The 25,527-nt window shown below is 37.9% G+C and overlaps 1 protein-coding gene across 4 annotated transcripts in view; it reads left to right on the top strand.

The window, feature by feature from the left end:
- Positions 1 to 25,527, top strand: part of TTC6 (tetratricopeptide repeat domain 6) — a 96,220-nt gene that overhangs the window by 51,680 nt on the left and 19,013 nt on the right. For all 4 annotated transcript variants that reach the window (XM_081938217.1, XM_081938215.1, XM_081938216.1 and 1 more), the window contains 10 exons: positions 419 to 899; positions 1,444 to 1,573; positions 5,077 to 5,252; positions 7,027 to 7,163; positions 8,931 to 9,100; positions 16,020 to 16,140; positions 16,701 to 16,851; positions 21,553 to 21,635; positions 22,558 to 22,634; positions 23,059 to 23,219. In XM_081938217.1, the coding sequence (XP_081794343.1) occupies positions 419 to 899; positions 1,444 to 1,573; positions 5,077 to 5,252; positions 7,027 to 7,163; positions 8,931 to 9,100; positions 16,020 to 16,140; positions 16,701 to 16,851; positions 21,553 to 21,635; positions 22,558 to 22,634; positions 23,059 to 23,219 (1,687 nt within the window). The remainder of the gene's footprint in view (positions 1 to 418; positions 900 to 1,443; positions 1,574 to 5,076; positions 5,253 to 7,026; positions 7,164 to 8,930; positions 9,101 to 16,019; positions 16,141 to 16,700; positions 16,852 to 21,552; positions 21,636 to 22,557; positions 22,635 to 23,058; positions 23,220 to 25,527) is intronic.

Below are 25,527 nucleotides of genomic sequence, written 5' to 3'. Positions count from 1 at the left end.
GGATTGTCTTTGTAGGGGTAAAATGAATCTTTTATTTTACAGAATCATCCTAGTTCACTGAGGGAGATACTATTTCGAGTTTTCCTTTGAACTTGCAAAATAGATTGAATTATCTACATCAAATCAATTATTTATTTGTGGGGTATATGTATAACATTCTACATGATTACAAAGTTATATACTTCCATACTAATGGACAATTCTACTTGTGTTTCCATTAGAAATTTTCTTACCATAACTTTAATATTATGTACTTAATCTGGGTAGTCCTGTGGCATCTTAAATCTGTTTTTAGGTTGAGGTGGTATAAAGTGATAAATACATAAATAACAAGCTATTAAATGTTGCAGTTTTTAACATTTATTTCAGTAATCTACCTCAGTTACACATTGATCGTAATTTTGCTTCTCCTTTTTAGGTCTGTGTCTCTGACTCTTCAGAAGCTTCATATGCATAAAAAATACTCTCTTAAAATATCTCGAGCAATTCAACTTTATAGAAGCCCCAGCCTCCCTTGTTTGTTAAACTTTGAAACATTTACCAAAAAACTGGGTAAAGGATCTGAAGATTCTGATTATCTTTGGGCCAGGCTAGTGTGGAATAAATGGTTTGAGGAGCGGTTTGTTCCCAGAAAAAAATCTGAAGATAAACAGATGTTAGGCAAACATCTTTTGAAACAGGAAATGGAGGATGTTGCGAAAGAAAGAGAATTACCAAACTACGTGAACCCTTTTCTATTTGATGGCAAAAAAGAAGAACTTGAACAGTGTGAGCAGGAGATTGAGAGAATAACTCAAGAGATAAATAAAGGATGCGCTACAGCGTTTAACTATTGTCGTCGTGGAGCAATATACAGAAAGATTGGAAAAATGCAGTCAGCTTTGGACGACTTAGAAAAAGTTTGTTTAAAACAAATATTTTGCTCATACATTTTACTTAACTTATTGTATAGCTAAAGATTTCCAAGGTTGCTTCTTCTTCTTTCTTCTGGTACTCACTTTTCAAAAGAAAACCTTCCAGTTTTTAACATTTTTGTATTCTAAACTATTTAGCAGATAGTGTCATAGTGTTTCCACGTGTATTTGCTTTCATGTGCACATATGGTATATATGTGTACAGATACAATCATTAGAAGGGAGGTTGACAAGAGACATAAGCAAGAAAACACAAAACTAGAGCTCTGTGCCAGGGAATTTATGTCATGGAATAAATGTGTGGTAATTTGCATGAAAAAAGGTAATGAGCAATTAGATGAAAAAATATAAAGGACACCATATGATAAGAATACAAACACAAACTGATTTTCCCCTATGCGGAACTAATAATATTTAAATAATATTTCTCATCAGTTCAGTATTTATAATATTTTCTTCTACAGTATTGAACTGTAGAAATAGTGCAGAAATAAAGTAATCCTTCTGATTAATTATGTCATCTTTGTAGGCAATACATTTGGAACCATTTCTGGCTAATGCCTATTGGCACAGACACTTAATATTTGTTTACCAAAACAAAATTATTCCAGCTCTAGAAGATTTGAATTTTATAATTAAATGCAACGTAAACTATACAGGTAAGTGTTATTGAAATCCTGTCGTCATTACCAAAATATGTTGCATATAGTGTGATACACATAATGTATATCATACTATATATAATTATTGAATTATATAGACTACTGTTTAACAATTTGGTTAGTCAGATATTTGTGAATTGTTTTCTAGGCATGATCATGAACATGATAACGGTGATAATTTAGATAATAGGTGGCCAACTTTTTGCTTGGCTGCACTCGGCCCACTTGGCTGAACTGAATGAAGAATTGTCTAGGGCTACATGTGTGTGTGTGTGTGTGTGTGTGTGTATGTGTTTTATACATATACATACATACATACACATATACACACATACACCCACACACACACACATATACACATACATACATACATATGTTTATATATGTTTCATAGATATATATATGCAGGTTTTGGCGTATTCGGGTCTTTTCCCGTGTAAGATTGAGAGTATCTTGGCGACATTTTGACGAGGTTCTCATCGAAATGTCGCCAAGATACTCTCAACCTTACACGGGAAAAGACCCGAATACAGTGTAGGTATGCTGGTTTTGTTGTATTCGGGTCTTTTCCCGTGTAAGGTTGAGATTGTCTTTGCAACGTTTCGGCAGGATCTCACCTGCCATCTTCAAGCGTGGGCTCAGGTTGGTATATATATATACCAACCTGAGGAAAGACAACAACATAATCATTCTCCCAGCAGACAAAGGTAACGCCACAGTGGTGATGAACACGTCTGACTACCAAGCCAAACTATCCAACCTACTCCAAGATCCCACTTACAAACCTCTAAACACAGATCCCACCACCTACCTGGAAAAAACCACCAAATCCAAAATAAAAGCCTCTCCCATCAGTGAAGAGATCTAGCAAAGAATCATCCCCAGAGAGAAATCTTCCAGATGCCCCAAACTCTATGGCCTCCCCAAGATACACAAAGAAGGAACACCACTCAGACCCATAGTCAGCTCCATAGGCTCACCTCTACAGAATCTTGCCAAATTCCGTGCCAAACTACTCCAACCCTATGCAGAATCCATCACCTCACACGTACAAAACTCACTCCACTTCATAGAAACAATAAAGAAACAAAACCTACAACCCAGCGACCTACTCGTGAGCTTCGATGTCATATCCCTCTTCACCCAGGTGCCTATTAAAGAAGCCTTGACAGCTATCCAAAAAAAATATAACCCCCCTAAGCACATCCTAGATCTGACCAACCACTGCCTAACCAACATATACTTCATCCACAATGGACAAAGATACAAACAGATAGAAGGAGCACCCATGGGGTTACCCCTCTCACCCGTCATCGCAAACTTATACATGGAACATTTTGAAACTAACGCCTTAGATAAATCTGAACACAAACCCAAACTCTGGCTTAGATATGTTGATGACACTTTCCTGATTTGGCCACACTGGAAAGAAAAACTGGACAACTTCCTCACACATCTCAACAGCCTACACCCCAAAATACAATTCACTATGGAAATAGAAGCAAACAACCAACTTCCCTTTCTGGATGTCCTAATCTACAAAAAACCTGATGGCTCCCTAGGACACACCATCTACAGGAAAAAAACACACACCAACCACTACTTAAATGCACAATCCCATCACCACCCTGCACAGATCAACTCTGCAGCCAAGACCCTCATCTCCAGAACCAAACGCCTAGCCGACAAAGACCACCTGAAAACTGAATTACACACACTGACAAACGTATTAATCTCCAATGGATTCCAAAGAAAAACAATTACCAACCTAATCCAAAGGGTGACTCCCCCCAAAAACCGAAACACAGAACAGGACAACAGCATCGCCCACCTCCCTTACATCAAAGGCACCACAGATAAAATCAGCAAAATTCTCCACGAGTACAATATCAAGACAGCCTTCAGCACTGACCAAAAAATAGCCAACATCTTGAGAAACCCCAAAGACAGGATCCAGCTAGAAAACCAAGGAGTCTACGAAATACCATGCAAAATCTGCCCTGCAACATATATAGGACGAACAAACAGGAGAATAAATGCACGCATCGCAGAACACAAGAATGCAGTAAGAAAAAAAAAGAAAAAACTTACTTCCTTTTCCAGCACCTTAAAGCTACAGGACATGAAATTAATTTTGAAGGAACCAAATTAATCTCCAAAACAGAACACTTCAACAAGAGAATAATTATGGAAGCTATTGAAATAGAGAAACACCTCCACAACATGAATAAAGATGACGATGCCTCCTACCTGCCAGACATCTGGAAACCAGCCCTGGTAAACAAACGAGCCCCACCCACCATCCAGGCCATTACAACACAAAACAACAATGGACACACAGCAAGCACCAATCAGCACCAATCTACCAATCATGATACAGCCACACAGCCAATCAATGCACTTACTGAAACAACGCCAGCACTTCATCCCCCCCAAGAGTTATAGAAGGACGACACGCTTTAAGCTGAAAACACCAGCCTGAAGATGGCGAGTGAGACCTCATCAAAATGTTGCCAAGGCAATCTCAATCTTACACGGGAAAAGACCCGAATACAACAAGACCAGCAATATATATGTATGTGTGTGTGTGTGTGTGTGTGTGTGTGTGTGTATACATATACACACACATACATACATACATATACATATATACACACATATATACATATACATACATATATACATACATACACACATGCGTACACACACACACGCACACACACACACACATAAAATGGGTGTCCAGCCTATCGGCTTGTCTTGGCTGCACTGAATGAAGAATTGTCTTGGGCTGCATCTAAAGATAGATAGGATAGATAGATAGATAGATAGATAGATAGATAGATAGATAGATGATAGATAGATGATAGATAGATAGATAGATAGATAGATAGATAGATAGATAGATAGATAGATAGATAGATAGATAGATAGATTCATCTGAGTAGGAATTTCCTGACAGTTAGAACAATTAATTAGTGGAACACCTTGCCTCCAGAAGTTGTGAAAGCCCCAACACTGGAAGTCTTTAAGAAGATGTTGGATAGCCATCTGTCTGAAATGGTATAGGGTTTCCTGCCTAAGCAGGGGGTTGGACAAGAAGACCTCCAAGGTCCCTTCCAACTCTGCTATTGTATTATTGTATTATTGTACTATTGTATTATCTAGGTCTATACATTTGGCACAACGAACAAAGCCAAGTTTGCCCCTAACATCAGTGACTGTTAGTGGCCCCTCACTCACTCTCAGCCCAACACACCTCACAGGATTGTTGTGGTGGGGGAAATAGGAGGAGGAAGAAGTATTAGGTATGTTCACTGCCTTGAGCTACTTACAAGGTAATAAAGGTAGGGTTAAAAATCTAATAAATAAATCATCCAATTTCCTATGAAAATTTAAGGTTAATTACATTAAACTGAAATTATTTTTAAAAAGAGCACATGAATGGTATTACATTCCATTAATATTTAAGATATTTTTCTCTTATTTTGAACTTGTAGATGCTTATTTGTCGAGAGCTGAGATATATAGAAAACAGGGAAATAATCACTTGACAAAGTATAATTTTACTTTGGCACTGAGATACAGACCCACAGATCCTGAAATATATTTCAAGAGAGGTGAGATCCATGAAGAAGAGGGTGACTTAATACTTGCAATGGAAGATTATTCAAAGGTATGCATTATTATTTTTAATTGCATTATATATTGACCAGCTCTTAAAGAATTGTATGACTAAATCTATAAACCAAAATAATTAATTAAAAGAGCAATATTTTTAAAAAAATTTCAACAGTGGTTATAATACCTCTGAAACCCAGTTAATTTTAATATAGTTTGTACGAAAGCATGATGGTCTGCTGTTTAAAGAAAATAAATAATTATAAAATTAAAATAGTAATAAAATAAAAATAATTAAAAATAACAAATAAATAAATTTAAAAGAATATAAAAACAAACAAAAAGTTCAAAGGGCCAACTCGGTCGACCACTGGGTCTTTTTCCGCTATCGGCTTTCTATGTTTCTAAACAAAGCTAAAGTTGGATAATCTTCAACCTGTCTATGTCTGCAAGTTTTAAAATTTTAATTAATAAATAAAACAAATGGATAAATAATTAGTTTCATATTGTTCCTTAATCCCCAAACATTGATTATATGAAAATAATAAATACTACCCTAATAATATTACAAAAAATAACAACAGCAACAACAATAATAATAGTTTTATCAATCTTTTTTTTTGGGGGGGGGTCAGCATGAATCCTGATATATATTAAACCCAAGTGCTCCATCCATGTATAGTCATGTGAAAAAATAAGTGCATCCTCTTTGACTTATATGGTTTTATGTATCAGAACATAGTAAAAAATCATCATCTGGTCTTTAGCAGTTCTTAAAAGTTGGTAAATGTCACCTCAGATAAACAACACATGACATATTACACAATGTCTTCATTTCTTTTACAAAAAGTAAGCCAAAATGGAGAAACCATGTATTATTGTTGTTCTCCTTTTAAGAACTGCTCAGGACCAGATTATTTTTACTATGTTCTGATAGGTAAAAACCATAAAACTCAAAGAGGCTGTACTTACTTTTGCACATACGTTAAATAAATTTTAAAAAATACAAAAACAAACAAAAAATTCAAAGGGCCAACTCGGTGGACCACTGGGTTGGGGGAGGAGCTGCATAGGCAGATGAAGCCATTCATCCACCCCTCCCATGAGTAAAACCTAGGCCTCCATCTACTTTTATCAGTTTTCCTGCCACAAAAGAGGAAACAGTGAAGTTTCCTTCATATCAGCAAACCTGCTTTAGATGGCTGGGTTCCTATTCCAATATGATAGCGAAAAGCTAGCTGAGGGTACCTCTGATGGTGAGGGAAGCACTGTAGCTTCCACGTGTCTTCCAGTTACTTTCAGGAACTCAGCAGAGAGACCCTGTTCTCCCAAGTAACTCCTTGATCAATTGGTTTTGGAGTTTCCTCCTTGCAATAGCGCTCCTCAGCTGCTGAACAATCAAATGAGCAATAGCTGCCATCACCTCCTGGAGACCACAAGGGGTAGTTTAGTACCTGCAGGCAATTGCACAGATGTCTGCTGAGGCTGGAGCTTATCCAAACTTCTTATATTTTGAACGAAGTAAATTATTCAAAAGCACTGTAAATGTCAGCATTGCAATATTGTTATAATGCAATTTTATATGTTTATGTTCAGAAGTAAAAAGTCCTAATACACAAAGGGATTTACTGGCAAGAAAATATGAACAACACCAACGCCTCTGCTATTTCATGCAGAAAACAAATCAAAAATTTAGACGCTAATCCATGAAAACCAATGATTTATTGCCTTTTAAAATGACTGTTATTTGCATTGTTTAGAATTCTGATGAATATTAAAATAAGGGTAAACTTTATCAAGTGTTGTATGTATTTCTAAAACCAATGTAGTGCCTTTGCTATGATCCCCAAAGAATTGATGCACGTATGAAACATGGAGTATATTATTTTAACAAATCAAATTGGCCTGTAGCTATGCATGATTTTACAATGGTGATTAAAAAAGATCCTAAACATGCAGAGGCAAGGTAAGCACAAATTATATTTTATTTGAAGTGTTTGTAGTTGATTTCTAAACTAAACTACAGATATCTAATATAATGTCCTATTTCATTATTTGTAAGCATCCACAATTAACTCTCTCCCTTTCATCTCTGCAAGCTTAAGGACCTGTAAACTAGGTTCAAAGACATTTTTATTAGACTAGCAAGTTAGTGAAGTCCTGTATAAATGATACAAAACAAAGATGAAGTTTATCTTGTGGCAGATACGTTTAGCTATTTTTTAAGCTATGAACATATATAAAAACTTTAAAACATATTAGGATTGGGGACTTCATTGAAGGTGTTGGATTACTAACAATAAGCTTGCACCCTCCCTTAATGAAAAATAAATAAGTAAATGAGATAACAAAGTTGAGAGAATGCTTCTCAATCATCTAAGATTCTATTTCAATCCTCTGAAATTTTCATTTATTTTGACTCCCAAAATAAATTAATCTTGTCCTGTACAACTTTATTCAATGGAGACGGAGCTGTGTTACCCACAAAATGAACGCTTAAGAAGATCTATTGAATATTCCTCCTGCTCATTAAAAGAAGTGGTTGGGAATAGTCCTAATTGAGGGGAAAATAATCTAACTACTTCATAAATCTTTGACGTAAAGAAAATGACGGTATTCTTACCAAGATGGAAGCCTGAAAACAGTTGAATCTTAATTCAGCAACCCCTAAGCATGGCACTACTAAATAATTTGCTAAGAAAATTTACCATTTCTGGTAATTTCTGTGAAACAGAAACAATGCATTTGCTGAAATATTTGAAATAAGTTAACAGTTCCCAAATGAGAATATGGTACGTGCAGGGTTCTAGCCTATTAAGAGAAATACTGTAAAGGGCAGATTAAAATTGAATGGTAGAGATCTTCCTATGTTTGCAGATGTGGTGTAGAATGCAATAGGGAGAATTTTGTGGAGCATGTGAATATGGGAATGACATGAGGCAAATCCTAGAATATCTTGAATGAAAGTTTGAGCCGACAGTTACTTATTATTGTAAAGTTAAACATATGGTGACTTGGAAATATGAAATATAAGTATATATCAGTAGTCATGTGACGCACAAGTATATTTGCTTTCATGGAAGTGACTGGAATAGCTGTTGTTTCTTTTATACCTTAATTATATAAGAAGCATTTGGGGGAAAATGTTCCTTCTAGCTCCTTAGATTATATCTTACCTTCTAAGGAAAGAACTTTCCCACCTTTCAATGCTTCTGCAGGAGCTGAAGACCTGGCTATGCCAGGTGGCCCGGGGACTAGAAGGGGAAATTCCACGCTGGCTGCTGCATTGATAGCAAACACCACCTATCCTCCTTGCTCTCTGCTTTCCACCCATCCATCTTTTTTGTTATAATATTGAGCTATTCTCATGCTATTTTTCATTGTTTATTTTATTGTCCTATTATTTTACTCCTGTTCTACTTACACTGTTTCATTTCTTCCTTTTTATTGTTGTAAGCCGTGTAGAGTAACCCCAAGGTGACATCGGTGGCAAATGAATTTAACAAATACATAGAACAAATAAAAACATATATTAAAATTATATTTAATTAAATATAAATAAATGTAAATATTTAAATTTATAAATTTATAAACAATATAATTTATATTTATATTTTAAAAAAAATAATTCTTACAGAAATGCATAGTTGTTTTGTCAGATTAGATACTTGTTATAATTCTGCTGTCTTTAAAGTATAATGACTTGGAAATAATGATGTAACTTTCTTTCTAGAACCTACAGAGGAAGAATATACATTAAGCAAGAACAATATAAAAATGCAGTTGAAGATTTTGCTGCTGCAATTCATTTGAATCCCCTTAACTGGATTGCATTCTATTATAGAGGTTGCATTTTGAGGAAAATTGATCCGAAACAGTCTCTGCAGGACTTAAGTGTTTCTGGTATTATTACTTTAATTTTCTTCTTTTTTTTTTACTATTTTTTTTTTAATTTTTTTTGTTTTCAAAAACAAACACAACACATAAAATCTTCCTTTTTTGCATACTGTAGAAAGTGTATCAATTGGTTACAAAAGGCTTTCGTGCATCTCTTCCACACTCATCAACCATAATTCATATTAACTTAAGTGTTTTAACTCAGATATTTATACATGTTACCATCATCATACCTTCATTTACATTTGACTATAATTGTTGAAACGTCCTTGCATCATAAAATATACCAAAATTTAATACATAACCACATACTAGCATTTCATTTACTATTTCTAAAATCCTCCAATAACACTGAATCTTTATATCTTATTCTAGCTAAACATCCATAATATACAATAACAAAATTTTCTAATCCTTTCCAAATCATTATTTGCAATTTACATTCAATTTCCTTATGTTGTACCCATGCTTATATATACATTTTTATCATTATTCCTCCTTTATTTAACTATATCATATATTATTACATTTCCCCCCTAATATTCAAAACTTAACTATATCTAAGTTAATTATTTATTTATTTATTAATCTTTATATATAATCCAAGACAGTTTCTAATCTTCCTTTCATGGGTACCATTCAATATTCATATCCCATTATTACTTATCATGACACTACACATAGTATACATTATTATCATTATCAATTATTTGTTTAACTATATCTATTATCACTAAATTTCACTAAGTTTAGCTAGTTTTAAGTTATATTCTTCCATCTATCAACCTGTATCTTTCCAGTAACAAGGCAATCTCATATCTTCTGCTGTTTGTGGTATCAGTCCTCTTATCTTCTTTTTAATCAACTTTGTATGGACTCCTCTTAGCATCTCTGCTTATACAGTCTCTCTTGTAATTTTGATGCCCTTCTTCTGTTTCCTCAATCAGCTTATCTATAATTGTCAGTGGTGTTATCAAAACTATTGCTGAAAAAATTTCTCTCTTTAGGTCCATAAATTCTTTTATTTTTTCTTCTTCTGTATCTTGCCATCTGGAGTAAGTTTCCCCTCCATTTAATTCCTCTTTCAATATTCCACTCTTTCCATTTTCAGAGACGACCCCATCACCATAAATATCAGCAGTTTTAGTTTCTTTATATTCATTTTCCTCTTCATTTTTTTGAAGTTTAACTGCCACTTTCTCCATTTGATGAACATCTTCAACTTCCCCATCATATTTTGCTGTTAAATGGACTAAATCATCCAACTTCTTCTCAATCATGTGTTTGATACTTTCTGTATTTCTGAAAATATCTTTTGCAGACTTAAAGCCTCTTTCTCCTGCTGTGATAGTGCCATTGTTTTCAACTATGTAAACACTGTTATTCTAATTTAGTAGCTTTTAATCACCTCTCTCTGGTTAGAAATACCTCAAAGGAACATCTTTCTTCTTATTGCTCTCTGTAAACAAGCAATAAGACCTTGAGGTACCAGCCGAGATAATCTGTGAAAAAAAGTAAAGGTGTTTTGTTTCCAATACACAAAGTCTAACTTCCGCAGTGTTAACCACAATGCCACAAATTCTTTCCTTTTTTAAAAAAATGTCTTTTTTGTATTTCAAGTTGAAGAGAAAGTCCAATTCTTAAATGAGTTAGAAAAACATCCACAGTAATGACAGATGAGAGTTTTAGACCATAGGTTACAGAGAGTAATGAAAAAAAAAAATAGAAGAAGAAAGCTTAGTCCGTTCGTTTTAAAGGTCTTACATAAATTCTATCCATGAAGATAGTATTGAAAAAAAAAACCTGTCAAAAAACATTCCAAATTTAATTCTGCCGCTTATTTCTTCTGTTCTCCAATTTAAATTTATTTTAAGTTTTTTATAGGCAGTCACTCCTAAAACAATAAAATTTCCTCACAAGCTGGAAACACTTTCTCTTTCCATATCATCCCGTTTTGGAGCCGCCCCAACTTTGTCAGCCAAATGGCTGGATTTTTTGTCACCGGCTTGAAGACTTTCTCTTAGATCGATCAGGGATGATGTCCCTGAGATCAGCAAGACATATTCTTCCTGTTCACCATCTCTGCGGGATGGTTTAGGTCCATTTGGACCACCCAGTGGCAAAAGTGTCAACTGCGATCTCAGAGCATTGAGATTGCATGCTGTATCGTCACAACTTCGGCCCTGCCTCTTCTTACTTTAATTTTCATGAAACTATGACTTGCATTTATGAAAAAAAATGTTTCAATGAATTTGTTTTCTATAATTGTGAGAAAAATATTGTGTGCATTTTGAAAAGTATATTTTTGCTTTTATATACAATTTTGAAGTGAAATTACAGAACTCCTAATTATCTATATCTTGTCAATCTAATTATTTGTAATAGTTGTCTGTTTCTTCACAAGATCCCATATATTATTTATTTAGATGAAAGGAATACTAACATGTATCATTTTCAATGCAGTTTGTCTGAAATTTATACTGAATTGGTATACACCTTTCCTATGAGAGGCAGTTAATGTGATATTTTAACAGTTGACGTGAGGGCCAATTTGGTGAGTTCTAGTCCAGCCTAAGACACAAAGCCAGCTGCATGACTTGTGCCAGTCTCTCCCTCCCCCCCTGCCCTCCCCCCTCTTCAAATTTAAGGTTATAAAATTTTGAAACTCTATCAAATCAATGAAGAGCAAATTAATTTTTAAAATCTATTTTATTTTATTCAAAGGGAAGTTAAAATACAAAAGTTAAAAAAATGAAAAACACAAAACAATAAAGATTTTTTTAAAAAACCCAACATATACAATACAATAGCAGAGTTGGAAGGGATCTTGGAAGTCTTCTAGTCCAACCCCCTGCCTAGGCAGGAAACCCTATACCATTTCAGACAAATGGCTATCCAACATCTTCTTAAAGCCTTCCAGTGTTGGGGCATTCACAACTTCTGGAGGCAAGCTGTTCCACTGATTAATTGTTCTAACTGTCAGGAAATTTCTCCTCAGTTCTAAGTTGCTTCCCTCCTTGATTAGTTTCCACCCATTGCTTCTTGTTCTACTCTCAGGTGCCTTGGAGAATAGTTTGACTCCCTCTTCTTTGTCGCAACCCCTGAGATATTGGAACACTGCTATCATGTCTCCCCTAGTCCTTCTTTCCATTAAACTAGACATACCCAGTTCCTGCAACCATTCTTCATATGTTTTAGTCTCCAGTCCCCTAATCATCTTTGTTGCTTTTCTCTGCACTCTTTCTAGAGTCTCTACATCTTTTCTACATCATGGCGACCAAAACTGAATGCAGTATTCCAAGTGTGGCCTTACCAAGGCATTATCAAGTGGTATTAACACTTCACGTGATCTTGATTCTATCCCTCTGTTTATGTAGCCTAGAACTGTGTTGGCTTTTTTGGCAGCTGCTGCACATTGCTGGCTCATATTTAAATGGTTGTCCACTAGGACTCCAAGATCCCTTTCACAGTTACTACTACTGAGCAAGATATCATCTATACTGTACCTGTGCATTCCGTTTTTGTTGCCTAAATGTAGAACCTTACTCTTTTCACCATTGAATTTCATTTTGTTAGATAGTGCCCAATGTTCAAGTTTGTCAAGATCCTTCTGTATCTTATGCCTATCTTCTGGAGTGTTGGCTATACCTGCCAGCTTGGTGTCATCTGCAAATTTGATGAGTTCCCCATTTATTCCCTCATCCAAATCATTGATGAAGATGTTGAAGAGTACTGGGCCTAAAACAGAGCCTTGGGGTACTCCACTGCATACTTCCCTCCATGTAGATGCAGTTCCATTGAGGACTACATGTTGAGTGTGGTTGGTCAGTCAGTTACGAATCCATCTGGTGGTGATGTTGTCCAACCCACATTCTTCTACTTTATCTAGTAGTAGGTTATGGTCTACCTTATCAAATGCCTTACTGAAGTCCAAGTAAACCATATTGACAGCATTCCGCTGGTCCACTAATTTTGTCACTTTGTCAAAGAATGCAATAAGATTATCTGGCATGATCTGTTTTTGACAAACCCATGTTGGCTTTTCACTATTATTTTGTTTACTTCTAGGTGTTCGCTAATTCATTGCTTGATTATCTTTTCCAGAATCTTTTCTGGTATTGAGGTCAGGCTGATAGGTCTGTAGTTTCCTCCATCTGTTTTTTTTCCCTTTTTTGAAGATGGGAACCACATCAGCTCTTTTCCAGTCCTCTGGCAGTTCCCCGGTGCTCCAGGATCTCTGAAAGATATAGTTCAGTGGTTCTGAGATCTTATCTGCCAGTTCCTTCAGAACCCTGGGGTATAATCTTTCCGGTCCTGGTGATTTAAACTCGTCTAGGGTAGACAGGTACTCACTTACCATTTTCGTCCCTATTTCAGCTTGTGTTCCTAATCTGATTTTTGTGGTGCTGTTTTTGATAGGTTGGACTGTTTTATCCCTTTGTGTAAAGACAGATGCAAAACATGAGTTAAATAGTTCTGCTTTCTCCCTGTTGCTTGTCACTTTCTTGCCACTTTCTCCCAGCAATGGACCAATTGTTTCCTTAACCTTTTTCTTGTTTTTAACATTTTGGAAGAAGCTTTTTTTGTTATTTTTTACTTTTGTGGCATGTCTTTCTTCATTGTGAGCCTTAGCTTTCCTTACTTCATCTTTATAGGCTCGGGCTATTTGCTGATATTCTGCCTTAGTTATGTCCCCCTCTTTCCACTCCTTATACTTTTTTGTCTTTCAATTTGTCAGAGAGTTCTTTATGCAGCCATGCTGGTTTCTTTTGGGAGCTGTTATTTTTCTTCTTCATTGGTATTGTGCTAGACTGAGCTTTTGTAATCTCATTTTTCAAAATTTCCGAAGCTTCTTGAGTTGTTTTCCCCTTGAGGATTCTCATCCATGGAATTCTTCCCAAGCTCTCTCTAGGTTTATTGAAATTAGTTCTCTTAAAATCCAAGACTCTAGTTTGACTTTGTTCTATTACTTGTGTTTGCATAATGTTAAATTCCAATATTGCATGGTCACTTGCCCCCAGGGTTCCTCTGGCTTCAACACTTTCTATTGTTTCCTCTCTGTTAGTGAGAATTAAGTCTAAGATGGCCGATCCCCTTGTTCCCTTCTCTATTTTTGGGGAAACAAAGTTGTCTGCTAGGTTCGTTAGGAACCTGTTGGATTTTCCACTTGGCACAGGGTTTATTTCCCAGTTGATGTCAGGGTAGTTAAAATTCCCCATTACTATTGTGGTGTGCTTCCTACATACCTTAGTTATATATATACGTTATCCTCCCCAATTGAATAGTGATTAATACATTACTAATATTGGTTCCCACCCCTTGCGAAAGAGCCCCTCCAATATCTAAACCAATAAATCTATTTGCAAATTATTGACGTCATCTATATATTATATTAATGAGAAAACAGTTAACAGGAAGAACAATAATAATAAAAAAGACAAAGTTAAAATTTCAAAACCCTCTGTTAACTAATTGTTATTGTAATCAACTTGTAGAAAATTTGCTACAGCTTCTTATCTATCCCAAATCATCCCAAAAATTAAGAGTAATTCATTCTGGATCAAGTATTGTTTGTTACTTAATGAGATCTCTTAGCAAATTTTGACTAATTAAATATAATAAATTCAGTCTCCACGGTAGGTTTATCTTCTGAACAAAGTCCAGAGTGATTTCCAGTTAAGTGTAATAAATCCATTCTCCAATCTCCCTTAGTCCCCCGGGAAAAAACAATTGGTCATTTCTCCCTTCAGTCAAGTTACTAGTATTGTGAAAGAGTATAGGCTTTAGCTTCCAGGAGACATATGTGATTCGCTGAGTTAGTTTTCCATCTGTGGGGTCCATATTTCTTTGGTCTGAAACTCTCACATCAGAGTCCTCTTGTGTAACATCTAAAACTACATGTCTTTGCATATTTTTCACAGCCATTATCACCTCATCAAACTATTTAGAAAACTTTCAACTAAAAGTAGCATGTTACTAGAAAGTCTTTTCTCAAATTTCAGTAACTATTACTTGTCTATAATATGATAGATACATTGTTGCTCTGAGCAACCTGATCAGGGAACAAAGAGTGCTGACCAGGAGGACACAGGAAAGGTATTTTGTGGATATTTCAATCTAAGATTAAAAGAAAAATTAAAAAGCTCTGCAAATGGTTTGCAAATACAAAAAATGCAAAAAAACCTGTAGGGAAAGTCCAATATTAATGTAAATCAAATGAAAGCACTTCATCATCCAAAAACATACGTTTCTTTACAGGCAACATGAAAGTTATTCAAAACAACAACATAAATCAAAGGGGGAATAAAAGAATAGCTAGAATCCAGTAGGGGTTGAAATAAATCAGCATTCAATCTGCTGGTCAAGACAAAAGCACAGTGAAACAATACATTCACAATACATCCAGATAGGTTCACCACCATCCAAAAATCATTTTGGGTCATTCCTGTGCACACCTTCAATCCAGGAAGCAGCACTGCTAGAGAACCAGTTTTGACAATAAAAATAGCAGATCATTGGCAAGTGAGGAAAAAGGCTCTTACCACACAGCAGCCATCTTGGGGAGATAAAGAGCAAATTAATTTGAAGAATATTATTAAAATGTACAAGTGAAATTTCAGTTTACCAGACCTTAATGCAGTAGATTTTTCATGCAACAGACAAAATTCTACTATGCTTTACTTCCTTTACATTACAACATTGTGATGCAATTGGCAGTATTTGTGTTATTTGTGTGATCCAATGCAAATAACATTTGTATAGTGATATCACATATACAATGCAACATTGTCTTGATGACGCCTTCAATTGATCCCAGAAAAGAATTGCTTCCTTCTGATTAATTTATTAAAACAGGATTTATTAAAGCTGGATTTAAAGGCACATTTAACAGGTGAAAAATTAGGATATTCTTTTTCTCTTCCAGTCCTTCTTAATCACAAATATGACAATATTGGTGCTTACCTTCATCGTGGGATCTTGTATGCAGAATTGAAACAGTGGCCCTTGGCTATCTGTGATTTTGAAAATGCAATTGCTTTGGACAGGTATTTTTTTACTGGCTTGCTCTCTTTTCTTAATTACTCAATCTTTAATGTAAGATTTAGTCATATATACCAGTTGGAAAAACAACACATGCCACAATAATTTAAGGCACTGAATATCTTTCACAAACAGCCGTCAGAAACTACAAATCTAGAAGTGTACAACGAGGTAGCACTCTCGAATATAATATCATTTAAAAATCCTGAAATTACAGAAATATTGTTATGGTAACCTCATAAAATGAGCCTAGTATTCTTTTCTATTTTATCAGGTACATGTCTACCATTAAAGCACTCTTAATACAACAGAAAATTCTGCCATTTTCTACTGCAAATGGTGTTATTCATTCTGCAATAAAACTCCTCTGACTATAAACTTATTTTTCTACAATAGCAGACATGATTTTTTTTCTTGTTCTTCAGGAATAAGGGTGAAAATGAAAGGAGGTAGAGTTGTGACAGAAAAACATTTTGTAAAACTTACATATCTGTGCTTAAAGACAGTAAATTCTATGAAATGACTTGCTGCAAAATGTAATATTTATACAATTTTGTCATATTAGGAATTTTACAACACCTTATATAAACATTGGATTGATTATGATGTTGCATTCGAATCAGTATTTTGATGCTATTCTACGGTTCACTGAAGCCATTCGGGTTGATCCATTAGATATTAGACCTTATTTGTGTAGAGCGCAAGCTTACCAAAAGGTATCTATTTTACGTATTTTACGAATTATAAATATTTATTCCAAAACAGCCATTTGTCTGCTTGTTTACCATGGAATAGGGAAAGATGTTTGATTCAGGGTTTTTGTCTTTCTGAATTGTTTATGAACCCATCTAGTTTTAAAATTTTATAACTAAAATGGAACAGGCCTTCAGTTTTCTCATAAAAAGATAGGTAGCTGCTTTCAATTTGTATTACAAAGTCCAAATATTCTTCAACAATTATATTCCAGTATATCTTTAAGAATTTTTCCTAGTTTGCCTATGCTTTCTCTGTTTGGTCTTTATCTAATTGCAACTTGGGGACCAGAATCCTAGCAGCCAAGTTATTTTCTTGCTTCTCCTGCCAAAGTTTGCAGTAGTTTCCTCATTTTCCCAACTTTATTGCTACCTCCTGGTTACACTGAACTTATAATTTGACTAAAGATTTCCAAGACTATTGACAAAAAAGATTGATATGAACATATTATGTTCAAACAAAAATAAAATTAAGAAGGAATAGTAATTGGAGAAAACGATTTCCTGGAGAGGGAGGGGAAGGGCAGTTTTGTCATTAGGTAATGATGCTGATGTTGTATCTGCAAATAATCAAAGCCAATATTTTCTCCATCCCTTATTGAGGAGCTTGTTCTACAAAGTGGGCCCTTATCCAAACTATATCTTCTACCTTTTCTTTTCTCCTCTGCACACCATTATTCAAAAATTGTGTCACTTTTATAGTAATCCAGGTTTTGTCGTAATATTCTGTTTTACTAATCTCTTCTGTTGAAAATACATTGTGGTGGATTACATACTGTATGTACTGCAGTATCAGATCAGTGGTATAATCAACTACATACTAAGGGAGAATGGGAAACTGAATAGTCACAGTTTTAGGGAAGAGGGATTTTAAAATTTCATCTAGTCTGAAGAAAGCCAGTTTAATGTAGTTATGAAGATATCAGATTAGAAAGGGGGAGTGTGAAATCTAGTCCCGCTTTAGGCATAAAACCAGTTGAGTGATCTTGGGTGAGCCATTCTCTCTCAGCTCTAGGAAGGAGGCAATGGCTAATGACTTTCACAACATTGCCAAAAACAACCTGCAGGAACCAATGTTCCCTCTAAGGTGCGCGGCCGCACATGTGGCAAGAAAGCACCGCGCAGCAGTTTCCAACTGCCGCGCAGTGATTTCTAATGTCACAGGCTCCGGAAGCTGAGGGGCCTCAGATTTTCTGTCCTGGTTAGGGTTAGCATGGGCGCAGGGGTGGGGGCGGTGGCAGGAGCTTACGTGGCACGGCCGGTCTCCTAGGACCTCCTAGGGGCCGGCTGCTCCACTCAAACTACCGTCAGTCGCCCCGTATTCAGCAAAGCAAGCGTGGGGAAGTCCTTTGCAGGTGGCTAGAACTGGCCGCCTGCAAAGGACCTCCACAGACTTTCTTTGATGAGCACGGGGCGACTGACAGTAGTTTGTGTAGTTTGAGGTGAAGCCGCCAAAGCCATCGCCGCCACCGGAATAACTGCTGCCGCCTCCTCCTCCAACAGCACTGCTGGATTTGCTACCCCGCACTGCGGCTGAGGTGAAGCCGCCAAAACTCCCGCCGGTGCCCCTGCCCATGGCAGCGGCGGCGGTGCCTCCCCCTTTGCTCGGAGCACTTGAGCTGGACCCCACATTACCCCTGCCTCCTCTGCCGCCGTGCTTTTGAGGAGCCATGAGGCTTTTTTTTCCTGCGGGGTGGGAGCTGTAGGGCAGGTGCAAATTGACCACGGGAGGGGAAAAGGACGCCGGAGCCCTGGCAAAGGTGAGGTGGCGAGGAGGAACCCGACGGCGGTGCCATCGCGGGAGCCAGTAGGAAGGCGGCGGAGAGGGCGGGAACAGGAAAAATAAGGCTTCATGGCTCCTCAAAAGCACGGTGGCGGAGGAGGAGGCGGCAGGGATAACATGAGGCCCAGCTCAGGTGCTCCGAGTGGAGGGGGAGGCACCACCACTGCTGCCACGGGCAGGTGCACCGGCGGGAGCTTGGGCGGCTTCACCTCAGCTGCAGCGCCGGGCGGCAAATGCGGTGGTGCTATTGGAGGAGGAGGCGGCAGCAGTTATTCTGGTGGCAGCGGGGGCTTGTCGGCATCTTCAGCAGCGGCCCTGCCCCCAGTGAAAAAAATGAAGATGGAGCAGATCCAGACTGATGACGTCGCCGCAGCTGCCAGGTCTGGACGGAGGTAGCCAGAGCGGTACCGAGGCGAAAGAGCAACATGACTTGAGGAATTCTGGGAGTTGAAGTCCACAAGTCTTAAAAGCTGTCAAGTCTTGTAACTTGACAGCTTTAAGACTTGCACACTTCAATCAATGCCAGAGTTTCTGAACCAACATTTTGGTTGCTAAGCAGGAGAGTTGTTAAGTGATACTGATATTATATAACACTTTTAATTAAGGGGGTACCTTGAATAAACATAACTGTAAGTTTCAAATAACACTGATTTCGTTGTTGTCTTAGGTGACATCTGTGAAAAAAAATCAGGTGCTCAGGCATGAAAATGTGCAGCTCAAACACTATACTTTTCTGCACACACTGAAAAAAAAATTAGAGGGAACATTGGCAGGAACTAGTTTAGGCAATTGCAGGAGTCAAGACTGACTGGAAAGCACTAAAGAAAAAGAGGGTGTATGTCAGTGGTGGGTTCCTGCTGGTTTGCACCGGTTTGGGCTAACCTGTTGGTCAATGAACATGGAAATAAGTTCCTGCCCCGGCCCTGTCACTCACTCGCTCACTCCTGCCCGTCCAGAAGCCGCTCCATTGCTCGCTCCCCCCCTGCTGAGCGGGGTGGGGAATCCTCCCGTTCCTCCTCTCAGCGATCTTTTGCGAAGGGAAACAGTTCTGAGAGGGGGGAAAAGCCTCCCATCGAAAAGAGCGCTGAGTTTAAGTTTTAAGTTTAAGTTTTATTTGATTTATAGACCGCCCCCTCTCCCCGGAGGGACTTGGGGTGGTGTACAGACATCTCATTTAAAAACTGTATACAAAAATAAATACCCTTAAATTCCCAGAAAATTGAATTAAACAATAGGCTGTACAAAGTAATAAAAATTAAAAACAACCTAAAAACCCACCCCTAAAAATTTAAAATACAGACTGAGGGACTAAGCTGGGATTAGGCCAGGCCGGCTAAATTGAACAGGTGGGTTTTAAGCTTCTTACGGAAGGAGCAGAGATCGGTGGCTTTTCTGATATCGGGGGGGAGGTCATTCCAGAGGGTCGGGCCCATCACAGAGAAGGCCCTGCTCCTGGGCGTCGCCCGCTGGCACTGCCTAGTGGACGGCACCCCGAGGAGTCCCTCTCTGTGAGAGCGGATCGGCCGAAGGGATGTATGGAGCAGGATGCGATCCTGCAAATACCTAGGTCCTGTGCCATGGAGCGCTTTAAAGATGATAGTCAGCACCTTGAAACGCACCCAAAAAGCCACAGGTAGCCAGTGCAGCCCGTGCAGGAGAGGTGTTACGTGGGAGTACCTAGTAACTCCCACAATTGCCCGCGCGGCCGCATTCTGAACCAACTGCAGCCTTCGGGTGCATCTCAGGGGGAGCCCCATGTAGAGAGCATTACAGTAGTCCAGTCGGGACGTCACAAGCGCATGGGTGACTGTGTGGAGGGTGTTCCGGTCCAATAGGGGACGCAATTGGCGCACCAGGCGAACCTGGTGAAACGCCCCCCTTGCCACGGCCGTCACATGGTCATCCATTGACAGCCGGGCATCCAGGAGGACGCCCAGATTGCGTGCCCGATCCACGGGAGCCAGCTGTTCGCCCCCAATGGCCAGTGATGGAACCAACTGGTTGAACCGGGGTGCCGGTAGCCACAGCCACTGGGGTGGGGAATCCTCCCGTTCTTCCTCTCAGCAATCTTTTGCGAAGGGAAACAGCTCTGAGAGAGGGGAAAAGCCTCCCATCGAAAACAGCGCTGAGGGGGGGGAAAGCCTCCCATCAAAAACAGCACTGAGTGGTGTGGGGAATCCTCCCTTTCCTCCTCTCAGCGATCTTTTGCGAAGGGAGGCTTCTCAAAACGGGACGCCCACATCTCTTTGCGCCCTTCAATCCATCTCTCTCTCTCTCCCTCTGCCCTCCCCCAATGGCTCAGCGTAAAAAACTGGGGGGAACCGTGCAGAGGAAAAGGAGGAGGGAGGAAAGGGGGGAGAGAAATGGGGGGGAGGAAGAGAGAGAGAGAAAGAGTGACACACAAAGGGGGAAGTTGGGAGACGCTCCCTCTAAATACTGACGCCCTCTGCTTTTGGGGGGAAAGGCAGCGATCTCAGGAGGGGAAAGGAGAGGAGGGTCCTTGGTGAACCTCTACCCCCCTATTCCCCCTATCCCAGTTAAGCCAGCTTGGTTTGGGACCCAGCCTTTCTAACTTCATTTGGGATCTTCTAACATCCCACTCCCACCCGGTCACATGGCCAGCAAGCCACTCCCACCCAGTCACATGGCTGGCAAGCCACTTCCACCCGGTCACATGGCCGGCAAGCCACTCCCACAAAGCAGGCCACACCTACAGAGTAGGTTCCAAATTTTTTTGAAGCCCACCACTGGTGTGTGTGATCTAGTTTGGTCCTAAACATTGAAAAAGAAAAGAAACAATTGTTTTTAAACAGAATGCACTTAATGTCCTAACAGCATCCATGACTGAGAAATAAAAATGTCTTTTTTTAAAAAAAAAACAGGTTCATGATTTAAAGAATTCAGTTAAAGACATAAATACAGCAATTCATCTCCATCCCAACTTACCCTATTTAATCTTAACAAGGTAAGCACTTATTTTGATAATTATCAGCAGCAAACGTGCCTTCATTCGGGCATCTTGCTTAATTTTGTTTTCTCACTTTTAAATGTCCATATAATTTTAATGTGTATTATTAAGTCTTAAGTTCAAGATTTTTTTTCACACATCTTTCTCTTCTTTATGCAGTTTCCTGATTGAAGCCCAAACATTACAGGGCCAATGAGTAGATTGTAGGTCTTCAAAAAGTTATTATCTCCTTAGAAAAGTACTCAATAATTATATGCCATAGAAATATTAATAATGAACCAAGAATTCTATTTAAATTAAGTGTTTTAGGTGATATGTTTTGGAGTAGATAAGAGCATTAAAGCAGTGCCCGTTCTGCAGTTCTTTAAAGAAGCCATAACTTTTGTTGGGATTATGTAACTGCTGTTTGGAGCTGGTAGTGATCCCAGCTTCTTTAAAGAATTGTAGAGAAGAGCTGCATTTATATTTCATGAAGCATCTCTTTGAAATGGAGTCTAAAACTCTGTACAGTCACAATAGTTGACTATAATAATTGTATAGTTGAATAATTCTTAGGGTATATGAATTTTTTGACAAAAGTTAATTTGGGTAAATAAATTTCTGTATAAGCTAAAAACAAATTAAATTTGATCATTAGAATCAATAGAATTAATTATATATTTATTAAATTTATATGCCACTTCTGAAAAAGTGAAAAAATACCTTAAGTATAAATGAACTATTTTTGATGTGTCATTTAATGTCTGACTCAGGGAAAAGGTGAATGCTTTGGGTTTTTTTTGTATTTATAGTTAATAGAGCATTTCTTACCTTAAAGGTGATTTAAATGAATTTTGGAAATACTAAAATGTCTTCTCATTTCTAATATATATTACATTCACTAATATAGTGAGAAATTTGTTGAAATATTTTATTACAGGGGGCAGTATTTACTACAAATGAAGCATTTTAAACTTGCAAGTTTCTGTATACACCAAGTGGCAGAAATGGACAAAGGTATAGCTCTTTCAAAGTACTGTGCAATTTTGGTTAAATTCAGCATGGATTTTTCTTTGCTTTTGTATAGTATAAGAGTCTCCAGACCTGGCATCTTTAAGACTTGTGGACCTCAATTCCCAGAATTCCTCAGCCGCCATGGCATAGTAAATCCACTTAACTGATTATAATTTTTTGAGATATCATGGGCAGCAATATAAACAACACATGCTTCAAGTACTATAGCTCTCCTGATCCTATCCATCAATTACAGTTTAACAATACTATGTGTTAGTGTTATAATTGATATGCCATACTTTTTTGTTTTGATACTTTCTCAATGAAAGCCAACGCTCTTTCTTTTCATTGTCTGTATACCAATGTCTGTAGTAATAATAACTTGGTCTATTACTATTAAATTTATTATTATTTAAATCTCCTACAGGATCTCTTGGATGTTCACTTGTTCAAGAAGCACTTGTGCAGTCATTTTGTCAAAACTATAACAAGGCTATTGAGTGTGCCATTGCAGCCACGAGAAACCAACCTGAGCCTGCTATATATTGTCTACTTGGAAAAATCCAGATGAAAGCCAAAAAATTCAAGGTTAAGAAAATAGTCATGTTCCTGAGTTTTTGTTCAATCTTTTAAAAAGGCAAACCCCTAAAAATGAGTGTTGTAGAAATACTGTTTGTTAAAATGAGATTTGATTAATATTTGCTTCATTCTGCAGTTCTAATTCTCGATTTCCAAATATTTTATTTTTCTGTTTTGATGCTAACACAGAGTGCTTTATTAATTAAGCTTTCATCCCTTTTGTTGAGCAGGTGTGTTTTTGTTTGTTTCATTTATATAGTTTAAAAATTGAACCTATCATCTCTATTGGAACATAAGTAAGGAACCTGTCCCTTCCTCCCTGCTCTGTTCCTGTGAATAGTCAAGGATGTGTGTACAAACTCTATCCAATCAAAAGAAAAAATTCCCCTTTAAATAGCCTTCTGCTGGTTTCCTATTCCTCTTTTTTTCTGCTGCAGCCATGGTGGTATTTCACCTTTGGCTATGTGAGAAGCCCCAGGAAAGGGGAAATAAACCTTTCTCTTTCATTTCCTGGTACCTATATTTATTTATTTCTTCAGCTTTCATGGCTGCCTAACTCAAAGTAAGTATGGGAAATGTAAAAATAAATGAAAAACAAACTTACAAACCCACAACACAGATTGAAATAGCCGAAGGCAGCAACCAATATACTACCCTGCTTCCGATATAGATGGGCTCATTTAGCACTTTAGCCCAATGCCCAAACAGCAGTCAGGTCTTCAGAACCTTACCAGAGGTCAATAGATCAAAACCATAATAATCATTTGGGGCCAAACTCTTCCACTGGGCAAGTGTCACAAAACCAAGCATATTGAACTGGGTATGTTTAGCTTAAGAGAAAGAAGGACTAGGGGAGACATGATAGCAGTGTTCCAATATCTCAGGGGTTGCCACAAAGAAGACGGAGTCAAACTATTCTCCAAGGCACCTGAGGGTAGAACAAGAAGCAATGGGTGGAAACTAATCAAGGAGAGAAGCAACTTAGAACTGAGGAGAAATTTCCTGACAGTTAGAACAATTAATCAGTGGAACAGCTTGCCTCCAGAAGTTGTGAATGCCCCAACACTGGAAGGCTTTAAGAAGATGTTGGATAGCCATTTGTCTGAAATGGTATAGGGTTTCCTGCCTAGGCAGGGGGTTGGACTAGAAGACCTCCAAGGTCCCTTCCAACTCTGCTATTGTATTGTATTGTATTGTATTGTATTGTATTGTATTGTATTGTATTGTATTGTATTGTAGTGTAGTGTAGTGTAGTGTAGTGTAGTGTATTTTCTGAGTTCCACTAAATGGCATAGCTTGAACTTGAGCTTAGATTTAGAACATGCCAACTCCAGTATTCAGCTTGGACAAAATTCAGTCCATACTTTCTTTGAACTGTGCAAATTAGGCAATCAGAAATGTTCTGCGTCAACATTCACTTTTTTTTCCCAAAGAAGTATTCCTAGAGTCTAAATGTAATTAGGAACATTTTTTTTCAACTATAAAATTTTTATGCTACCCTTGTGTTCTACAGATAGCTCACTAGGTTGTATGGGAACTGGAACATTCTGACTTTGGGAAAATTAATACAAAAGCCCTTTGCCATAGTTTTTCCTATAACTGAGCACGAGGGAGGGTAAAATGTACATACAATAGGCAACTTATATCTAAATGTTCAATCTACCTATGAGCATTCTATAGTAATTGTTTTCTAGTTTTACAAAAAGGTCTCTCAAGTGAAATTAAAATTTCACATTACTACTTGAGTTATAGACAGTCCTCAACTTAATGGCCGTAATTGGATCCAGATTTCCAGTGTAAGTTGTTATTGTCGTAAGTCGTGGCACCCCCTGAATGAAACTGATTTATGACATTTTTTTTGTGTTGCTCATTAAGCAAATCCATGGCTATCAAGTGAATGCCTAAGTATGAATGAGCATCAACAACTGATACTTGTTTGGAGAATGAGGAGATTGGGAATTTGCTCAGTATGGGAGGTGAACAGGAATATTATATGTACATGTATCCTTCCCAGGAGAGGGGAGATGAGAGAGACAAGGGGGAGAGTGGAAAGCACACATACACATAACACAAAGCAGATGGGTAAATGACGCCAGCTGATAGAGATCATTTAAGGCAACTCTTGCTGGTGGCTGACCCTCCAATTCTGGGTTACTCGCTGCTAGCCCTGTCACTTTCAGGACTAGGGACTTGCATGGAGCTCTATGCTCCTTCCATCATTTATTGACCAACTATAAATCCTAGATGTTTACTGACCTCCATTGAAGCTCAGCCATCTATCAACACCATGAATACTTAGTCCCATCAACACTTTGGG

Source organism: Natrix helvetica (genome assembly GCF_964273705.1).
Source record: "Natrix helvetica genome assembly, chromosome: 1".
NCBI lineage: Eukaryota > Metazoa > Chordata > Lepidosauria > Squamata > Natricidae > Natrix > Natrix helvetica.
This window is presented reverse-complemented; position numbering and strand designations above follow the sequence as displayed.